This window comes from Gymnoscopelus braueri (assembly GCF_963280865.1).
Source record: "Gymnoscopelus braueri genome assembly, chromosome: 19".
Classification (NCBI taxonomy): Eukaryota; Metazoa; Chordata; class Actinopteri; order Myctophiformes; family Myctophidae; genus Gymnoscopelus; species Gymnoscopelus braueri.
Genome location: NC_137621.1, coordinates 34,292,869 through 34,313,046, shown reverse-complemented (window position 1 = coordinate 34,313,046; position 20,178 = coordinate 34,292,869). Strand labels below are relative to the sequence as shown.

Here is a 20,178-nt window from a genome sequence, read left to right as displayed (position 1 = left end):
GTGTGTGTGTGTGTGTGTGTGTGTGTGTGTGTGTGTGTGTGTGTGTGTGTGTGTGCGTGCGTGCGTGCGTGCGTGCGTGCGTGCGTGCGTGCGTGCGTGCGTGCGTGCGTGCGTGTGTGTGCACGCGAGCGTGCGTGCGTGCATGTGTGCATGTGTGAGTGAGGGAGACAGAGAATGAAAGAGTGAAATGAAAGAAGCATGTTTTACCTGTTTTATTTTCTGAGCTTGCCAAAGCTGAAAAATAAATAACAAATAGACTAAATTAGAGCCCACTTCAGCCCATCACAAGATGAGCCACATCATTTCAAAGTAGTAACCCAACCGCACACCCAAAACATTAAGGAAAAGTAAATACAAGGATCTTTAACACAAAATGGCATGAGTAATGTGTATTGCTAAGTGCTTCATCATGGCTTTGGGCCATGTTCCAGTATGTTGCATTGAATATTCCCTGAGAAGAAAACTGTTATCGCTCACGCACATTTACATCTTTGTGTTGTTTAATAACCTCATGAGTATTTACAATACTTTGTGTCTGTGTATTGCTAAAGTAAACTAAACTACCCCAGGTCTATCGATGACCTTTACGTTCAGGAATTTCCCCACTTATGGTAATTTAAATTGGATGTCAATATTAGTTAAATTTTACAAAATCTAAGCTTTTGTTGAGTGCTGCCTTGAAGGGATAGATCCCCCCCAAAATGACTTTTTTTCTATCGATTAGACACCCAATGGAGACTTGAATTCATGGATATGTTTTTGTTTTTGTCACATTCCTAAGCCAATAATTTGATGACCGGCAGCGGTTCCGGTAGGAGACACAAAGAGTCTCCTTTGTAGCTCCTACCGGAACCACTGCCTACCAGTCCGATGGTCATCAAATTATTGGCGTAGGAATTTAAAATAAATTAAAATATCCATGAATTCAAGTCTCCATGGGGTGACTAATCGATAGAATTTTGGGTGAACTATCCCTTTAATTTATCGTCTATAGCACTGGTTCTCAAAGTGGGGTCCAGCCCAGGTACCCTTCAGGGGTCCTTGAGAGGATTCCAGGGGGTCCCCAATCCCCAGCAAGATGAGGAACAATTCAAACCCTTAAGCCCTATGTTATTTTTCAGCTATTTGAAAACAGCCGATCAATCGGCTGTTTTTGAAATCTTTCCAAATGGGGGTCTGTGGCCAAGGTCAATTTGGGGGACCTTGACATGAAAATGTTTGAGTATTAGTTTGGCAGTGAGTTTGGCAGTGAGTTCAGGTAGATTTCCATAGCAACACTTACTTAAAGAGTCTCATGGAACTCATCTGCCCTTTGACCCTTCCAACACACCTGGTTTCCCCTGACAGCCCCCACCCCTTTGTCTGTGACCAGTCAACACATCCTGAACACACCGCAGTGTCCTTTTTCAAAAACAACACACAGCCAACAGACAACAGAGAGGAAAAGAAGAGACGTCTGACTACTTAAGACGCTCTTCAAAGGCTCGTCAAAGGGGAAATGCTTTTCATTTACTCAGGGAACGACCCATTTACCAATTCCTGATCCGCGTTCACAGACCTGAGACCAGTCAGACGAGAAGCGTGTTGTGTGTTGTTGTTGAATGAGTGCTGAGCTTACCTGAGCATCTGTCACCCCTGGAGGCAGAGTTCCGTGTTTGAAATGCTCCAGGAGTTCCCCACACTCCTGGAGGCGTTTCTGGATCAGCAAAAATAAATACAGACATTTGGGTTTCATGGTCATGGCTAAAATATCTATATTTTTACGTACAGTGATACGTATAGTGATACTGATTGTTAATCACAATTATTTGTCTAAATAAGGCACATTATTTTATTGCACTTTTGAATCTCATAATGTAGATCAATAATCAGTCGTTGTTGCTGTTAAAGATTTTTTTTAAATCAATATTTCTATACTGGTAATAATAATACAAAGAAGAATCTGAACACAATTCAATCCAAAAACTGTCAAATAAAGGCAATAACAGCAACCCATTCCAAAGATCTTTTAACAACTTAAGCCCTATACTTTGTCATACGATGAATAGCCAATCTACAAGCACACAACACATCGTGATGTGACGCGTTGTGAACTTATAAGTCTGCTATTTTCACTATAATAAAAAAAGTAAAAAATAAATAAAGTTCTCTATAATGTCATGCCTGAAATCGGGACACCGGGTTGAAAGTGCCGAAGGCCTGGCTTCAACTGCAGTAAGAGGTTATTTCTAATTCTTCTACACATGGTTCAGTGTGTGATAGAAGCAGTAAGAGGTTATTTCTAATTCTTCTACACATGGTTCAGTGTGTGATAATTGCATGTCAGTGTGACTATCATGCTGATTTTCCGTTGACAAATGAATTTCCTAAAAGGTAATGAGCATCGATCTATGGTGTGATCATTGACTAATGCTGAGCACAATACAGGGTCATATGGTCCAATTTGGTCTAATTAGCTTAGCTTAGTGTGTGTGTGTGTGTTCGTGTGTTCTTGCACACCCCGTGTGCATGTGCCACAACATTAAATGTGTGCATGCGTGTGTGTGTGAGTTCACGTGGACATTTGCCTGTGTGTGCAAAAACAAGGGCCAACTCTGCTCCACTCCTCATCATTAGGGGCAAGTTGAGGCTATGTCTGGCCCAGCGGGGTGCAAGAGTTAGGGGCAGAGGGAGCTCTCACACACACACACACACACACACACACACACACACACACACACACACACACACACACACACACACACACACACACACACACACACACACACACACACACACACACACACACACACACACACACACACACACACACACACACACACACACACACACACACACTCCACCCCTCACAGCTGCCCCACATGTCCACACCTCATCTCATCCCAGGAGGCTCTGCTGCTATTACTGTCAGCAATGAGGCTGCTAACAGCTTCATTACCCAGGGCACTGATGACTGCACTGCACTGCACTCCCTCCTAAAGCCAAACCCTCCACCAACGCCACCTGGGCCAGGGGGAAATATTATGCCAGACGTGACCAGAGATGATGTGGTGGCAAAAAAAAAGTCCCCTGCATGTACTGATTGAGTCCCGCCTCTGCCTTTCTCCTGGGCCTAGAAATGTTTTTCAATCTCCCAATCTACACTGTAAAATCCACCGTTTTTATTTAACTCTGAGTGTGTACAAATGGAACCAGTATACACACCATTTGTACAGAGAGTAAGAGTTACAGATCTACAGATCTACAAGTGCACAACGGCTTGCTTTGCGAGGCGTTGTGAGCTTGTAGATCGTCTATTTTCAAAAGTTTTGACTCCCCCTTATATTATTTGACAATTTGGCCAATGTTTGACCCGTTTTTATAGAATAGTTTGTTGATTATTACTTTTGATGCAATGATGGTCTTTTTCCTGACCCGGAGGTTGAGAACCACTGCTATAAACTGTCTTCCCCCAAACTTCCCGGTCTGCCACAGTTAAGAATTGAGTAGATTTTTTTTCAGACAGATCTCGCCGCAAAGCGGGCTGCTATGGGCTATAGTTCCAAACATTGGAACTATACCATTGAGATAGACAGAGCACTTCCACATTCCATTCTTACAATGGGAGTCAACGCTAGTGTCATAACTCTCCGTACTGGCTCTGGTAGTAATAAAGTAGACTACATGTGTACATGATGATCTTAAGCAGGGGAAGGGTTTGTGGTGCTGATGTTGATTTTAACAAGCACACAAACTAATACAAATGTCATGTTAAAGTTCTAAGTATTACATATTTGGTGATAAAGGCTCTGTACCTCTGTCACAAAGAGTGTGCTGGGGTCAATCACATCCAGGAAATGTCTGAACCTTCCAAAGAAAGTGTTCTGAAATAGAAATAGGGAGAGAGAGAGAGAGAGAGAGAGAGAGAGAGAGAGAGAGAGAGAGAGAGAGAGAGAGAGAGAGAGAGAGAGACAGAGAGAGAGAGAGAGAGAGAGAGAGAGAGAGAAAGATTATTATCAGGCCAAATACATTTGGGATTGTGCCTTTAATTCAGGAACTCACACATGTCTCTCTCCACCCGTTACCAGACGACATGGGCAGCTGTCGCAGAGTAAATTGTGACACCACAGAACGCCAGTTGTTTTATCACGCCAGGTGGAGGCTCCTCATTAATACCTCTACAAACTGTGTTTTTTCCCTCTCTCTCTCTCTCTCTCTCTCTCTCTCTCTCTCTCTCTCTCTCTCTCTCTCTCTCCCCCCCCCCCCCCCCCCCCCCAGGAGCGAATCAGTTCACATCCATGGCAATTAAAAATTTCAAAGGCTGTGCCAGAAATGTATCTCTTTATCATTTATTCCTAATAGCATAAGGAAGTTATAATAGAGGGAGGGGGGGGGGGGCAACGTCCATTCTTTTCAGACTTAATTACAGCAGTCTTTAATTTGAATGAAAATCTGGCAACTGCCAAACTGTTGTGCCTTGCAACTTCCTGAACATATGGCTAGTTCAAAATGTCTTGGTGTGGAAACTGGGTATCAAATCTATTTTTTATCTGGCCAATAGAGGTCCCCGTTGGTCCCAGTGCTGTAAAGTAACTAAACATATTTACTCAAGTACTGTACTTACGTACAATTTTGAGGTATTTTTACTTTACTGGAGTATTTCCAATTTGTAATACTTTTACTTCTACTCCACTTCATCTCAGAGGCAAATATTGCACTTTTACTCCACTACAATTATTTGAAAACTTGAGTTACTAGTTACTTCGTAGATTTTGATTATTATTACAAAACATACATTAATCACTTCAGCCCTACATACATTTCGGCCATTTGAAAATAGCAGATCTGCTATTATCTGCCATTATGTAAGATTTTTATACATTTGAAAACTTGTGAAATGGGATATTGTGCATAATGAGTACTTCCTACTTTTGTTACTTTAAGTACACCTTGATACCAATACTTTTGTACTTTTAGTCAAGTAAATTTTTTACTCCAGACTTTTACTTGTAACAGAGTAATTCTATATCGCTTTTACTTAAGTAAAACGAGTACTTTATCCACCACTGAACAGTACCACTCTCAACCATGAGGATCCATCCACATCTCACAGGAGGAGAGTGTGAGTGTCCACCTTTACTCCAGTTGCATTGACTTATGCACCTTGCACCTGCAACAGGATCATTTAGGAAAGCTTTTGCGCAACGTTTATGTGTGAAATTCAAAACATGTATACTGGGGAAATACATTAAATACTAGGAAAGTCTATTCATAGAATATTACTTAAAGCATATCTCAAACTGGGGTCCAGGAACCCCCAGGGGTCCTTGGGGGGATACCAGGGGGTCCCCAGCGAAATCACTTTAACCATATCTTATACTTTGGCTATAAAACATAGCAGATATACAAGCTCATAGCGCGTCACTTCGTGCTGCACTATGAGCTTGTAGATCTACTATTTTTGAAAAATCTAGAAAATGTGTGCAAATCTTTGATCATTTGTTTGTTTTAGTTTTCTGCATTTTCCACTCAAATCTTTGCTTCTGGAGGTCCCTGGCACAAAATATTTAAGAGATGGGGTGGCGGGGGTCCGCAGCCAAATATTGTGGGGGTCCTTCACATGAAAAGGTTTGAGAACCACCGACTTAAAGTATCATTTAAACGTCACCAGTTTTCACATTCAATCTGGTGAATTTGTGCTTTTTGGACATAATAAGGATTTAATGAATGTGTTTGTGTTGTCAATACTGTACAGTGCATGAAAATAACTTTAAACTACCTGGTCGAAACGTGACTTTCCATACTCGAATGTCGTAGACTCTGACATTTTGCACGGTGCAGCTGAAAAGCAGCGCAAACCATCCGAATTCACAACTCAGTGAACTTGTTGGTTTACTGTTCTGAACTTCTGAGTCTGACCACTTATTTAAGAGTTGTGACCAGAAGTTAGCAGCTAGCCAGTGTTGCCAGATTCTGCGAGAGATATAAGGAATCAGGTCTATGAAAACAAGCCCAAAAGAAGCAACTATGGCTATTTGAAAAACAGCCAATCTACAAGCTCACAACGCCTCAACATATTATATTTTCAGATGGGGGGGGTCAGTGGACAAATACATATTAATTTGGGGGTCCTTGACATGAAAATGTTTAAGAACCACTGGTTTAAACAAAATGTGTTAACAAGCCCAAATAAGCAACTACACGTTTAGAAACAAGCCCAAAAGCACTTTACAGAAAAACAAGCCCAAAGTCGCTTATAATAAGACGACATGGCAACAATGCCGTCAACAGTCATATCACAGTGGAATTCTTGGTAATGTCGTTTTTCAGGCTGGCTGGACAAAACAGGAAGTATCTTGAACATTGAAGTAAACTACAATTCCCAGTGAAACATCTGATATTTTAGTTTTTATAAGAAAGAAAATAGAAGGCGTGGGTAATGTAACTATCTGATGACGGCGCAAATACCAGTGGCAGATTATACTTTCAATATTTTAAACAATGTTTCGCAATATTATACTCTACATTGTTTTTGAAAGACTGGTGATGCGAGGTTAATACAGTGTAGGGGGGAAACATAGCCCTCTAGTGGTAATCTTTTATAGTAGTAGTGCTGCTGCCAGTCTGTGTGGCCACAACAAAACAGATTACATACTAGAGAGATGAGATAGATATCATGATTAGCATAAATATTTTAACCATGCTACAGAAGTTTGCATTTGTTATATGGCTGTTTAACAATAACTGACATATTACAAATATTTTAAGTCAAGTTTTCCCCAAATCTGGTACGAAATGCAGGTGAAACAAGGACACCTGTGCAAATAGCCAAACCCTTGTGTAATTTAAGCTCACAGATATAGGCACACAAAGTCCACTCAAATGCACACAAAGAAAGATTTACATCCAAATCATACTGTGAGCAAGAAACACAAAATATTCTTTATTAAATATACAAAATTTGTGAAACAGAATTGCATCACGGATTGTAAACTTTCCAAATGTTATATTTCTACCTTAAGCACATTCCACCTGCTACACGACCGAGGACGAAATACAATGGAGTTAAAACTAAAAATAAATAAAAATAAATGCTTTTCAAAATGGAAGACATGGAGAGGACAGCAATTGCTTGATAAATGCAAGTCACATTTAATGTCTCTACAGTCAATCTATGCACTTGATATTGCAATTATAGCAGAACTGAGATGATATGGCAGTCTTTCCAATGTTTTTGTATGCTTTAAGCTCAGTCATTTGTGTGTTGTCACATAGCCTTGGCTAAGTCACAAAGAGCAATGAGAAACACGCCACCATGTTGTAAGAGTGACAACAAATGGAAATGGAGCAACCTTATTTTCTCTTTTCTGATTTTGCTTTGAAAATTCTTACCATCTCAGAAAAATAGGCAATTTCTTTATTGTCATTGGCAATGACACTCACTCCTCCAACATGGCGCACAGTTCTTCATAACTGCTGGTAAGTGCTTCTCTAAACCAGAGGTTCTCAAACATCTTCATGTTCACCCCATCTTAACCCCCAAATTTATATGTAATTGGCCACAGACCCACATCTAAAAATATTTTGTGTCAGGATACAAGATACACAAATCCCACAAATCGCCCACAAGCCCACAAATCGTGAGCTTGATGATCAGCTATTTTCAAGTAGCCGATCTAATTACAAGCTAAACAGCCATTTTCAAATAGCCGATGTAGCCTATATAGGGTTAAACTGATGCTTTTGATGCTATATTAACTAATTTAGCAGGGGACCCCCTGGAACCCACTCAAGGATCCTGGGGGTCCCCAGACCCGACTTTGAGAACCTCTGCTTTAAACACTCGAAACAGTCAGACTTCTGTCGGAAAGTGTAGTACGCTGTGATCCTAGATCTACTGCAGCTATACCAACAACAACAGATGGGTACAGTAGAAAGTAAATTCTGAAGAAAAAGTAGTGCAAGAACATCCACAAATGCTGTTGAAGGTGGTGTCATATTAGAATACTTTACGGTGTATCAATTTTGCTCCATATATTAAGTTTCAAGGCTTGGCTGTAACATTTGGTGTTTTACCGGAATTAATGTAAAATATTTCTGTTGGTATGCATACATACATACATACATACCATACCATTTATTTTTGTGCAATGATTTAAAAAAATATTGTAACAAAGTATAGGACAAATAACTCGGTGAACAGATGGCTTTTGTTTTTCAAAGCTTGCCCCCAGGCCCCTACAAGTAAAACGAGGTGCTATACCAAAACAAACCTCAGGAACTATATAGGACAAGAAAACAAAATAAGGCAGCATTTGGCATTTCCATGGCATATATGCTGTACATAGATACGGTATATATCCATTTTGTAACACACCTGAAAGCATAGCAGCAGTTTGCGTGCTTTAGCAGAAGCGGATGTGACAAACAGAGAGACAGGTGGGGAGAGAAGGGACGGAGGAGTCAAGTACTAACATGTTTTAGGCATTTTGGCAATGGTAAAAATCATGTTGATAATGTAGGGACGACGGCAAAAAGCATTAGATTAGAGAAGCGACGATGGCTGACTTTGATACTGACTGGTTACAGTGTGTGATACTGTCTTCACCTGATAACGACAAGCCCTATGCTGTACTGTATGTGTCCCAACTCAAACTACTTCAGACCAGTTAGCTTATGCAGCTGAGCATTATATGTAAATGTCAAAACATGCTAAAAAAAGAAAAAGGAACAAGCAGAAAAGATATTCAGCACTGTTATGTGCATTTATAAAACATAAAATAAAACCATTCACTTGCTGGCTAAGAACACTTTTGAACAATCTTTCTAACCCTACAATCAACTTCCCCCAATATTGTGCACATGACAAGAGTGGATACTTATACCTGCTGTTTTGGATTGTAGCTCCAAAGCTAATTGGTGCACTTGTTGTCTATTGGGGAACATTTGAACAGTTTCATTCCACAAGAGGATATTCACCATTTGTGAAAGAAATGGTTGAAATCCATTATGAAGTGGTGATGTGACAAAGTGAAGTGAAAAGGAGGAATTCAATGTTTCTACAATCAGTAGGTTCCAAAATGGAAGCATTTGGAGAGGGGGGGTTACCAAACGAACCTGAGGACCCACTACCTTTCCTAGATTCACCGACCAAACAAACCAAACCCCTTCAACGAGGATGTGTTTCAACACAGTAGAAGCATGCCGGCTGAGAAACAATCGCCCAGACTGTGTCTCAATGCTGAGCTTCATTATATAAAAAAGGACAGCATAGCAGTGGAAAAGACTAGACAGCTGTGGTGTGGAGGTTAGAGTGAACAGATGCATACTTGTACTGCAAACTCAAGTTTTTTTTGTCCTTCACTTCCCCCCTTGTCACTTTTTCTTGCAGACAAATTGCAGAAGGGTGGGCGTCTGCTCCATGATGCGAACCAGGAGCGTATCAATGTAGTCCTCCAGATCTCGGACCTGCGGCTTCAGCTTCTTAAGCTCCACCTCACGCTTGGCCAGTAGCACCCGCTGGCACTCAAACTCTGCCTTCTGCCTCTGGAGCTGAGCTTCCCGCTGCACCAGCAGGGCCACCAGCTCACTGTGGTTCAGGTGGTAGTAAGACCCAGCTCCCTCTGTCAGAGACTGCACAAAGGATGAAGTGGAAGAGAGAAAGACAGGAAAACAGAGGGAAAGAGAAAGAAATTATGTCAATGAAAAGTGATGGGGAATAGAAATGAATAGTTCATGGTGGGCCAGCATTGCGCTGCAATTGTTTGTAATAAATACAATATGTAAGTAAACACAATATCCTTTTCAGAATTCTTCCATAAAATAAATGCAACACATGCATGGAACACATGTTCTAAATCAGGGGTCTTCAACATTATTCGGGCCAAGGACCGCTTGGATGAGAGAGAGATGAAGCAGGGACCCCCACTACATACAGTATTGTATACAATTGTGTTGCAGATTAAACTTGTTCATAGATAGCTTCATAGACTTGTTTGAGAGCACTGTCATCTACATCTGAAAATAGCTGAGCATGTGAGAATGTAGATTGGCTATTTTCGTTGATGCTAGGTTTCAAGTGGTTAATAAAAAGAAAAAGGTTCCCATCTCAAAGATTTGGCAGCCCCCCTGTAGCAACTCTGAGGACCCCCTGTACTAAATCATTACAGAACAGTTATCAACTTTGTAGTATTATTAATATTACTACAAAAAGATGACGATATACATCCTATAACAATATAAAAATGTCTATCGTTCCATATTACTATATTATATATTATTTTGTCGTGTCACACATGTCACAGGCTTTACAGCAAAATGTACATAATTTGGACAAAGGTTTGCATTCTTCCATACCGCACATTGAATGAAAGGCAACACAAACAAACATGGAGAAGCATGACACTTAATGCTTCTGAATAGGGGAAGGACTCCGACCAGCCAACACAAAACGAGGGGGTTATACCTAAAAGAGGAGCTACTTCTGTCGTATTGAAAGTCTGATACTGACCAGAAAACAATACTTTGCAAGAATGTCACAGATCGGTCGCCCCAACAGACGCAAACCTCTTTTACCCCCTACCAAAGAATAATGTCAAACAGTACGGAGAGTCTACGGATGAGAGCCACAAAAGACATTGCAAGAGGCTGTTTGCTTGCGACATGCCATATGGCAAAGAATCACAAAGATGGTAGGAGATAACAACTACCATTGCAACTTATTGTATATCTGCAAAGACATGGGTTTCATGAGTTGGTGGTAACACTCGACCCAAGACAAAAACACTTCACTCATGTGGAGTTGCCTCATTTATATCAAGAGTGCTGGACCAAAGCAGAGGAGAAAATGCACAAGGTATTGTACTACACTACAACAACAGATATGTGGTGGATGAGCAGAGTGACATAGCCCTAAATGAGCCTGACAACGCACATCATTCAAGGCTGGACACTGCAGTCATTGTTTTTACAGACAGGGAGAAAATTATAGCCAGATGTCACAGGAAAGCTCTGGGGTTGTTGTGGGGATCCTAGTCTCTGTCACTACAGATGATGTCCAAACAACATCCTTGCACTTCAGCTGAATGATTGGACGCTCTTACAGTGTTTTGGCCTGTCTTCATCTAGCCATTGGTGAGTGTCTAAAATAATGTAAAAATATATTTCAGTTGGACATAAATAATTAAATATGAGTAAGTGCCTATCATTTGTCTAGTATATAATTCAAAATGTAGGCCTTTCCATGTGGTCATAAATAATCTTTTTATTCATTGAATCTACAGAAAATGTGCCATATCGTGATATGTTGTATGATTACCTATATCGGGATATGAGTCATATCACACAGCTTCCACTGTGTTAATGACATTAATTAATGACATTAATCATACCCTATTTGCCATTCCTGGGAGTTTTTTTGTTGCGTTTTATCCGTTCGTTGCTCACTCACTTCATCAAATATGAAGTATAAGTGAGAAAATAATTTCTGAAGCACTTGGGGCAACACCTGTTTTGATATGAACGGCACTATGCAAATAACATTACAGTCATTATCACATCATCATCACTGCATGCCTTTTTGCTCTCTGCCTCCTGCTCGCTGTGCTGGGCGCTCCTTCCTGGGTGGATGGTAGACTTGAGCTTCTCCAGCACCGACCGGCCTTCTGTTCTCTTCTCCTCCACCAGTATGGCAGTGGTCAGTGGCTTCACAGGGTGGGGGCTGGAGAGGGGAGGGGAGGATAAGGATAGACACAACAGTCATTACTGACAACTGAGAGAGAGACATTACTGACAACAGAGAGAGGGAGAGAGAGTGTTATGGTTATCAGAAGTTATCACCAGAAAGCACCCATTACCACCACAAAAGGTTTTGAGAGGTTGGAAGAAAAGGAGATGGGATAGAGTTCTTCAGGGGAAGTGGAAATCATATTAAAAACACAAGGTCATTAAATCGTGTGGAAAGATTCCCATCCTCAAATATATTTTTTTAAACATTCAAGTCATTACATAATTCTTGTCATTTCATTAAATCATTAAAACTGTAAATAATTTAATTGTATTCATTTAATTGACAATTAATTACACACATTTGTGCAGTCAAACATGTATGATTATGTTAAGTGCGTAACTAAGCCGAGGTGAGACAGGAGGGAGAAATAGTGGTAAAAATGTCATCTGACACACAGACAACACCCTTTCACTTCATCTATAGTACATGCCTAGTTCCTGATGGAGATGGAGGTCTGTTGTTGTGTGAGAACACTATTTGGACTCTGGGGGAGGTTAGGGAGAGAGATGGGGTAGTGGCGGGGACCTGTGGTAGGAGCGATGGAAAATAATAACTGCTAATTGGACTGTGGCTCCGTTTCCCCCCCACCCTCTCGGCCACAGACACCTGCAGGATAGTGTCGTTCACGCTGAATTATGTGTGTCTGCGTACCCTGAGATGTGTTTGTGTTTTTGTGCGTGAGAGTTCCTGTCTGTGTGTGTCTGAGAAGCGATACAAAGAGATGGTCACACCACAACAGGAGAAATCCCTTGAGATCCTATGGCACAGAAGAAGAGGAGGAAGAGGAAAAAGAAGAAGAGAAGTGGAAATGCCTGAAGAAGAAGGTTGAAGGCACTGAACAGAAGATAGAAGAAGAAAAATAGAAAATGCTGGAAGCAGCGCGTAAGAAGAGGTTCGCTGCCATATATTCGACACCTGAGCAGTCAGCACCGCACGCAACCTCACCTGTTCTCCTGATTGGCCGGTTGCCACCATGTCTCCTGGGGCAAAGCTGTGTGCGGCGCGTCAGTCGTTGGCAGTGCAGTGCAGAGAGCTGGGACAGTGGCTTGTGGGGCCATGCTGGGTGGTGACCTCACAGAGCCATTGGGGAGCGGGACAGGGCTGAGAGCTGAGGGGAAGCTACTTTTTGCAGTTAGGGAGGAAGAGGAGGCGGGCAAAGGAGGAGAAAGGTCAGAGACAGGCTGGGCAGAGGCAGAGGAGGAGTAGAGAGACAAACCAGGGTCACTGCCAAAAGAGGGCATGTGGAGGCTGTCAGATTGAATGTTCATGGTGCCCTCAGAGTGGGAGCGCTGTAGTGTAGTGCATTCTGTCTTGGGGGGGTCTGAAAAATGATCATTGGAGACGGAGCTTATATGAGAGTCCGTAAGCGCATTAGAAAGTATGTGTAAACTAAAGTCCTCCCCCATCGTGAAACATGACTCAAACACTACCATCCTCTCTGCATTCAGCATCTCCAGTCCTTCAGTCTGGTTGCTTTCATCGTCACATTGACTGCATTCATTTGTAGAATCTTCTAGACCCAGAACAGATATAGGCTCAGTGTCAGCAACTGAAACTGACTGAAACTCGCCCACCTCATCACAAGCCTCTGCTCCACATACTGTTGAGTAAGCAGAGGGTAGCGTTCCAGCCCCTAGCTTGCCCACGCTTTCCTCTGAGGCATCGGAGTGGTGAGTTAGGCAGCTTTGATAATGCTCTGTGTCAGCACTCACGTACAGGCTGCAGCTGAGGAGGGTGCTGGGGCTTTGATCAAAAACCCCTGTGTGTCGTAGGGAGTTGTTAAAGCCTTGGCCTTGAGCAGGACTGGTCCCGATGTAGCTGGAGTTTAGAAAGTCCCCGAAAAGCTGGTCTGGTCTGGGAGAACCTTTGCTTAAGTTCTGTGGTCCTAAGCCAATGCTAGCAACAGCTGATTCCTTCAAGGATGGATTGTCACAGGGGGAGGAGGTCATGATGTGAAAGGAAGTGTATGTGGCAACATTTTTATTATCCAAAATAATGTTTGGGATGTTTGGCTTTGTGTTGTCAATTAAGGTGTTATCTGTATCCTCAGAAAAACCTCCTATACCCCCTTGAGGTTCTTTGAGGTTACAAAGTATCTTCTTTCCATGGTCGTTGACTGATTGTAAAGAGACTGAAGGTTTTGGCAGCAGGTCTCGACTCAAGATATCAGGTAGATTTGGTGACAGACAGAGTGTTTCATCATCCCCAAACTCCTCTTTGATGACCATGGGGGGTATCAGAGGAGGGATCGTAATTTGCGGTGCCAATAACTGCCCGTGCCCCTCAGCGCCACTTGGTTGGACTTCTTTGTCATGAGAATTTTGAAACGGGATGAACTGACATGCTTCATCACATAAGACAGACAGGACATCTGACTTGTTGAAAACTGGATTCACAGATTCTGAACAGTCTAAAATTTCTTTCCAGGTTTTCTCAGGACACTTCTCATGGAAGGCGCCATCAACAGTCTGGAACTCGACATCCTCAGATGAAGACGACGTTGAAAACTTCTCGGATGCAGAATAAGGAGATAGACTGGTGGGAACATCCTCCTCTGCAGAGCTTCCGATACCTGAAGAACAAGCATTTGGGGAGTTGTTGTGGAGCTTCCGGATAGGGCTGGAGCACGGAGATGTGTGTATGCTGTGTATGTGGTCACAGTCATGACAGGGGATGTCATTTGCATTAGAGGTGGTTGCAGCAATAGCATTAGTGTTGTGGTTAGATATAGTTTCAAGACAAACACCCAGTTCTGGTGAGTGAGCAGAGGCATCAGCAGAAGCAGCCAACATTATATTATCACCCTCCATGCATTCATGTGTGTTAGCATTGGGGAACCGTGCAAACATGACTGGGTTTTCCATGTCAGAGTTAATAACCTGATTAGTAACTTCCTTTGCCTCAATTGATGTCTCTGTGCAAGTATTCTGGGGGTGTACTGCATCATTCATGTCCGTGGTCAATAGTAGCACTCCTTTGTTACTGCAGTGATCCAGTTGAGGGCCATTCAGCACAGTGTGATGGGGCTTGCAGTGTGTAGTTGGGCTCCCGGGGGACTGCAGTCTGCCAGCTGTAAACAAATCAAAGTCTGCGTCCCACTCTGCCTCTGGTTCCATAGCCCCGGAAGATGTGAAAGGATTAGACAACTCCTTGATTAATCTCCTCTCTTCTTCTGTGGGAACCGGAGGAAGAGGCCGTTGCTGAGGTTTGTCCAAGGCAACGGGATCTTCAGGGCTTGTTTGGCCATGGCACAGGGCAGGGTTAGGGTTCCTTTCATGCTCTGGGAAGAGTTCTGATATCGGTGGCCGAGAACTGGAGAGACAGGGCAGAGGTGGAGGCACAGATTTGAGGGCTTGGTTGGCCAGCTTGTCTCCAAAGAAAGGGTTACAATGGGGCAGAGGAAAAAATGGGTTGGCCGGGGACATGGGAGGTGGGCTGGTTTGTGAGTCAGAGAAGGGGTTAGTGTGGTGGAAGGGGCAACCCGGAGAAGCAGAGGGATCTATGGGGGGTACAGGGGGACCCCATGGGTGATCACTGGGTGGTTGGGATGGGAGGTGAGGGTGGTGGGGGGAGTAGTGGTCAGTGCTGGGCTCTAGCTTAGGTGATACCACCGGGCTGTGAAAGGAAGGCACACCATCCTGCTGATTAGTGAGGATTGTTAACACTTGAGTCTTCATTTCTTAGTCAAGTCAGCAATTCAAGTTCATTCAAGGACTGGACTAATTCCAGGACTAGGCATGAGTGGTAGGAGTTTTGTACCCTCTTCCTATTTCCAATTAAAATAAGTATTTTTTTCTTAGTCTGTGACTCTTGGCATGCTTTTGAGTGTGGAACAATCCTGGATTCCTGTATAGAGTCATATCAGAATAATTATTCATTCATTCTTAAAAGGATCCCTGGCTAATACGCCAATTATGCCTTAATACATTATAATTGTCACTAAAATGTTAAATTTTAAATAAACACCTTAAATATTGTATTTATTTTAGAAATAATTCACCGTTCACTCAATAGGGGCAATACCCGTCGCAAGTTGATGATGACATTTGTCCATGTGTGGTCCAGCTCTATGGAATTTATGGAATGCAAGTGAAAATAAAAAACAAATTAATACTTCTTAAGGTTAATATGAGCATCAAATCAATATTTTAAATATGTTTTTTTTCCACATGCATTCCATAAATTCCATAGGGCTGGACCACAAATGGACAAATGACATCATCAACTTGCTACGGGCATTGTCCCTCTTGAGTAAAAGATTAACCGTTTCTAAAAGAAATACAATATTTAAGGTGTTTTGAAAAATATATTTTAGTTATATCCTTTTAAACCCATTCTGGGCTTACAGTATATGTTAGGAGGTCAGTTTTGTATTGTATAGCGAGAAAGCTGATGCAACTTGGACATAGTGGCTGCGTAGCAATGCTGGTGCCAACTTGGCACTATTCCCAAGGTTTTAAAAAGCATGAGAGTGCAGGCTATGAAAATCTCTAGTTGTAGAGCAGTCAGAAATACGATCCAATGTACTCGTGTCCAGAATATCTGACTTGTGGCAATCAGAATGCTCTCATCTGTCTGGTAAAGATTTAGCTTCCATCCAATATATGGAAACACAGTGGCTTTTTATTTTATATATATATATATATATATATATATATATATATATATATATATATATATATATATATATATATATATATATATATATATATATATATATATATATATATATATATATATATATATTTATATCAACAGTATAATAATAGTCAATAATTCAATGCTTAATTTAAAAATAAATACAGCCATAAGTACAGTAGCATTGTGCTCAGTATAATTGTGAGGGATAAGTGCAAGATAAATGTCTAGTGCACGCACTATCCAAATACAATAACTTAACCCACTCACAATGAAGGGTGTTCAAAGTGATCGCAGAAGTGAAGCTATAATTACACTATTAATTTGCCCCTTTTTTTCAAATAAATGGACAAATATGGATGTAAAACACATGTACACAGACATGTACAGTAAAACACATGTACATAGACACAAACACATATAGACAGACACACACTTGCAAATTCAAAACATATGCACACACACACAGACACACACATACACACTAAAACAACATTTCAACCTCACATTTATCATTTTCACTTTACTTTTGAGCAATAATATTGACTTAAGTGGACTGGGACTCTGGCCTCGGTGGAGCAGCACCCCACCCCATCTGCATTGCAGATACCTGCTTTTGTAAGCCTGTAACCAGAGCCTTGAGAGAGCAACTGCTGGGGGAGGAAGTGACGTACAGTAGGGCACATGGAATACAGAACTGGATCCTGTATCATGCTGGTACGCAGATGTGAAAACTAATTAGTTGCCATTACTGAAGACATTTTACTTGAGTATAATTGTTATTGTGAAAAGCCCAGTGACTGAGTTCATTATTTTTCTTGTAAATGTTCCATCTGTAAATGTATCCTCTTCTCCCTGCTATTATGCATGCAAAAATAAACTAAAATAGCTACATAACAAAAGCGCCCTTTCTCAGATAATCTTTCTGTATCTTTACTTAGAATTGTTTTATGTTTTATTTTTTCTTCTACTTTGGCTTGAGGAAGTTTACATTTTACACACAAGAGTGGTTAATACACTCAAATAAAAGAAAATACTTTAAAATGTACTGACCATCATAAAGGCTACCTATCATCAACCTGAGACATTAGCTCTGAGACTTACAATGATGCATCAAATTATATTTTTTCCCCCACAGATTTAGCATGAAAGTATTTTTACTGGGTGACAATGTTTTGCTAGCCGTTCAGAGCTATCACTGAGCTAGCGCTATCTCTTACATGCTTAAAATATTTCAGTGCTCTTCCCACCTCTGCTGGTACAATACAGGTCTCCACATCAAACACATTCTTTCATGCCACCAGTTTTGCAGAACAAGCATAAGGCAATATAATACGGGTCACACGCAATTACACATTGGAGTCAGGGAATAATGATGTGGGGAAGATGAAACCAATACAGGCATCATCTTTGTGCCGGCTCATGCTGTCTGCTCCAGATGATCTAAAGCAGTGGTTACTAAACAATGGGTCGGGACCCATTGTTGGGTTGCGAGTAAATAACCCCCCCCCCGTTTCCTACAATGTTTATTATTTAAAAAGATTTTAAAAAAAGAAATTCCGAAATTCAAAAGAATTTCATACATAAAAAAAGAATAAATTCCATAAATTTAGAAAACTTAAAATAGCCGATCTATTTTTTAGTAACTAGTTTGGGTCCTGGGGAGACATAAAATGTCTCTGTTGGGCTCTCTAGCTAAAACGTTTGGGAACCAGTGATCTAAAGGCCCTCGTTCTGTCAAATTCACAGGGAAATGACAATTCATCATCTGTTTAGTGTACACTAACTAAGGAGCTCGTTTCTAATGGACCACAGGTACCACTTATAGGCTCTTTCTCTTTTTCTCAGAATAACACCATCGCTCTTCCTGTCTTGACACTTTTGTTGGTAAGGTTAGACACTTCCTGAATGTGGCGAACCCCCGCAGCACTCATCGTGACAGAGGTACAGAGCCTTTATAGGTTTTCACATTCATATTACAACTAGCCCTCTATTATTCTGTGACACAGTGTCATAAATGTCTCTCTCTCGCTTTCTCTCTCACATTGGATTGTGGCCATTTAACCACTTAAACCGTATATACTTTGTGGTGCATCAACTAGCAAAAATAGATGATCTACAAACAACGTGTTGCAAAGCAACAATTCTGTGCCCAGAATAGGGACGCTAGGGTTCATGTGGTTAATCTCACCTGGGTTTGCTGTCTTTCGATCCAAACCATCCTCCCTTGTGTTGTTTCTCCTGGGTGTGCGTTGGGGCGTGTTGGGGCTCAACGCCGGATTGGCTTTGCCCCTTCCCCGAAGTCTCACTCTTGCCATGAGAGAACAGATTCCTCCTCTGCTTCTTACCCGGGCTTACGGACTCCACTGCCCCAAAGGAGGAGGCAGGAGGAGGATTCGTGGCAGACTCCGTCTGCCCCAGTCTCTCTACTGAGTCTCCGAATCCAAGTATGGGGCACCCGCTTTGTTCCAGGACCGCAGCGATGGCCGCCTTCTCCTCATCGCCGGCCTTGTCGAAGGACCAGCGCCGGCCATCTCCAGCAGGGCCCTTGGGCAGCTCCTCTTCAGCCCTTGGTGGCCTGAGGTTCTGGAGCGACATGGACATTGGCAGGGACCTCTGCAGCAAGCCCAGAGAATTTCCCAGGACGGGTTTCCCTGAGCCAGGCTCTTCCGTGGGCTGGGTGTGGCTTCCATTGAAGCGGGCGAAGGGCTGGGGCACGAAGAGGGTGATCTCCCCACCAATCTCTTCATCACTGAAGTGACCTCCGTGGTAGAGGGGGGACAACTTGGGCGAGGTGTCTGTGTGCTCTGTGAAACGAGAGTGGGGGAGGGGGGCCAAGATGGACGAAATACAACAGGGTGGAGTAGAGGCAGAAAAAAAAGACAAGAGACAATGAGAGACAGAGACAAGGAGTAAAAGGAGTGAGGGAGACATACACAGGAAGGGAGAGAGAGAAAGTGTTATAGAGATAGCAAGAGAGGGAGATTCAATCAGGTAATAATATTTTCTATCACATACACGTGATACCATAAATCACAGCTTGTATTCATTAAACCTTTATTTTTCCAGGTTTGTCCCATAGAGCTCAACAGTGAGGCTCTGGAAGTAAAAATCCCTTGATATTCTGCATAGACAGGAGGCCTGTATTATTAACCATAATGTCATTCAGGGTAGACTCATGAGCTACGTGGTTGTGAAACGATAGTATAGTGTATGTACCAGTTGAAGCCACACGTCTGCATGAAATTAACCTAATGTTACGATGTTGTTATATTCACGTGGAGAAATCATGGCGAAATACGACGGTACCCACAAACCTAAAGTGTGGCAGCGACATTTCTGATTGGTGGCAATGTTAACACCCCCAAAATCACAGTTGACATTTTACTACACTTGACTACTTAACCTCATAGTTGGTTGACTTGGAACCAGAGTTAAAACTCTTAAAGTAAGTATTTTCTGAAATCGCAAAAGTAAATTAATGGGAAATCCACGGAAACTAGGAGCTTTACTATAATCAAAACTTCAAAAGACAAGCTCAACTAAAACAGTTGAGCTGTACTAAAGCAGCAACATGTTATGTTTCATGGAACTACACAATTGTGTAGGAAATACTTGACAAAGAAAATTACAGGGAGAAGTAAGAAAGTAAGAGACAATTGCTCCAAGAAATCAATGGGCACATTAAATTTGTAAGCTGCCTATCAATTGAAAACACCATAAAGGCTCTGACCAACTGCCTGGTTGGGCTTTCAACATAGCACTGCAGGTCA

General features: G+C 41.9%; 2 protein-coding genes across 5 annotated transcripts in view; both read right to left on the bottom strand.

Annotated features, from left to right (window-relative positions):
* Positions 1 to 5,917, bottom strand: part of sfxn5a (sideroflexin 5a) — a 29,352-nt gene extending 23,435 nt beyond the window's left edge. For all 3 annotated transcript variants that reach the window (XR_013932167.1, XR_013932168.1, XM_080414793.1), the window contains exons 1-4: positions 5,759 to 5,917; positions 3,795 to 3,863; positions 1,619 to 1,696; positions 208 to 234 (exon numbers count right to left, since the gene is read on the bottom strand). Coding sequence is in view for 1 of the 3 variants with exons in the window: in XM_080414793.1 (XP_080270919.1) it covers positions 208 to 234; positions 1,619 to 1,696; positions 3,795 to 3,863; positions 5,759 to 5,806 (222 nt within the window). In the remaining 2 variants the exon portion in view is untranslated. The remainder of the gene's footprint in view (positions 1 to 207; positions 235 to 1,618; positions 1,697 to 3,794; positions 3,864 to 5,758) is intronic.
* A 976-nt stretch (positions 5,918 to 6,893) lies between these two features.
* Positions 6,894 to 20,178, bottom strand: part of rab11fip5a (RAB11 family interacting protein 5a (class I)) — a 33,536-nt gene continuing 20,251 nt past the window's right edge. The window contains exons 3-6 of one of the 2 annotated variants that reach the window (XM_080414686.1): positions 18,597 to 19,212; positions 12,713 to 15,382; positions 11,554 to 11,698; positions 6,894 to 9,612 (exon numbers count right to left, since the gene is read on the bottom strand). In XM_080414686.1, coding sequence (XP_080270812.1) covers positions 9,355 to 9,612; positions 11,554 to 11,698; positions 12,713 to 15,382; positions 18,597 to 19,212 — 3,689 coding nt within the window. In that variant the 3' untranslated portion in view covers positions 6,894 to 9,354. The remainder of the gene's footprint in view (positions 9,613 to 11,553; positions 11,699 to 12,712; positions 15,383 to 18,596; positions 19,213 to 20,178) is intronic. The other variant, XM_080414687.1, reaches the window with a different exon arrangement.